The sequence below is a fragment of the Ursus arctos genome, unplaced genomic scaffold, assembly GCF_023065955.2.
Source record: "Ursus arctos isolate Adak ecotype North America unplaced genomic scaffold, UrsArc2.0 scaffold_33, whole genome shotgun sequence".
NCBI lineage: Eukaryota > Metazoa > Chordata > Mammalia > Carnivora > Ursidae > Ursus > Ursus arctos.
The window spans coordinates 9019380-9020649 of record NW_026623019.1 but is presented as its reverse complement, the minus strand read 5'-3'; the positions used below and the strand labels follow the sequence as shown (position 1 = coordinate 9020649).

Below are 1270 nucleotides of genomic sequence, written 5' to 3'. Positions count from 1 at the left end.
ATAAAGAGGTGGGTCTCCACAGCCATGCCTCTGTGTTACTAGATACACTCATGTTAGTGGGTGGGCGGAATTTCATGTCTGTAAACAGGCATCTTTCTCTACATGTTGAATTCTTGCCTAGAAGTTCTTGGAGTATACTTGGCTGGCCAACACCTGGGAAAAAGGTTTCAATTTAAAATGAGAAAGACGAACTTACTTTGATCTTTTTGTTTCTTTATTCTGCAGTCTCAGTTTGAAAGTTAGAGCTGGCACATCCGGTTTCTTCAGTGTCTTTGGCCCGTTCCAGTGCAGATAGTGGCAGACCCCTGTGCAAACTCCCCCCCCCCCCCCCCGCTTTATAGTCAACCTCTGCTCTTTCCAGGACAAAAAGAAGCACACATTTAAGGTGCTCATCGTGTATTCTGAGCTGTTCTTATATTACTCGGTCAGCACACGTGGGCTGTCAGCAGCTCCATGAAGCAGGATACAGAGCATTTACGTTTTCCCCAAAGCTCAGATGGCCCAAGTCAGTGGAAGGGCCGCTCTGAGTTGAAGGCCTCATGCCACGTGACTTTTTGAATCCATTTAACATTAGCAGTTTTGTAGCTCAGTGAATCTGGAAGTGCCTGATTTCACTGATGGCATACGCTGCCTCCCCCACAATTGTCACGACTAAATGGTGAAGCTTGCACTCCGTGGAATGGATTTGCTTCCTGCCACATATTGGATTTTAGCGAAAGATCATACTAGTTTTGCAGGTGAGAATAGCGAGGTGGGTGCTCCCTGTCGCAGCCTCAGGTCTCTCCTGCTCGTGATCCCGGGGTGTCAGAACTGCCCTTTGGTGAGATGATGTGACATCCTGCCACTGCCCCAGGCTGGGCTGGTAGAAGCGTTCTGTGCTTAGCATCTGGATAGAGCCACCACTCACCAGCTGTGTAGCCTTGGGAGTATCAGACTGTTCTCTAAGACCCTTGCTTTCCTCACCCTTAACAGAGGGTGAGGAGGTAGGTGTCGTGAGGATGAAATCATGTCCCATATGGAAACAAGCTCTATAAATCCCCAAATGCAGCAAGAGGTGACAAAATACTGTACATACTTCCACCATTCCTTTCTGTAAGGGGTGTGTTGACATTTCAGGCAGTTCTTCTTGTCAGGGAGAAAGATGTTCTGGAAATGTTTTAGAGTCCTGCTCAGACAGGAAGGAGAGCGGGCCAAAGAATCTAAGGGCTCACTTTTTTTATGTATATTCTCTGAAGCGTATGGCAAGCCTGCAGGGGAGAAAAACACTGAC

The 1270-nt window shown here is 47.6% G+C and overlaps 1 protein-coding gene across 1 annotated transcript in view; it reads left to right on the top strand.

Annotated features, from left to right (window-relative positions):
* The window catches only part of KANK1 (KN motif and ankyrin repeat domains 1), a 168176-nt gene extending 167719 nt beyond the window's left edge, over nt 1-457 (top strand). Inside the window, exon 6 of the mRNA XM_057305551.1 lies at nt 362-457. Within this exon, the coding sequence (XP_057161534.1) occupies nt 362-457 (96 nt within the window). The remainder of the gene's footprint in view (nt 1-361) is intronic.
* The last annotated feature ends 813 nt before the right edge of the window (nt 458-1270 follow it).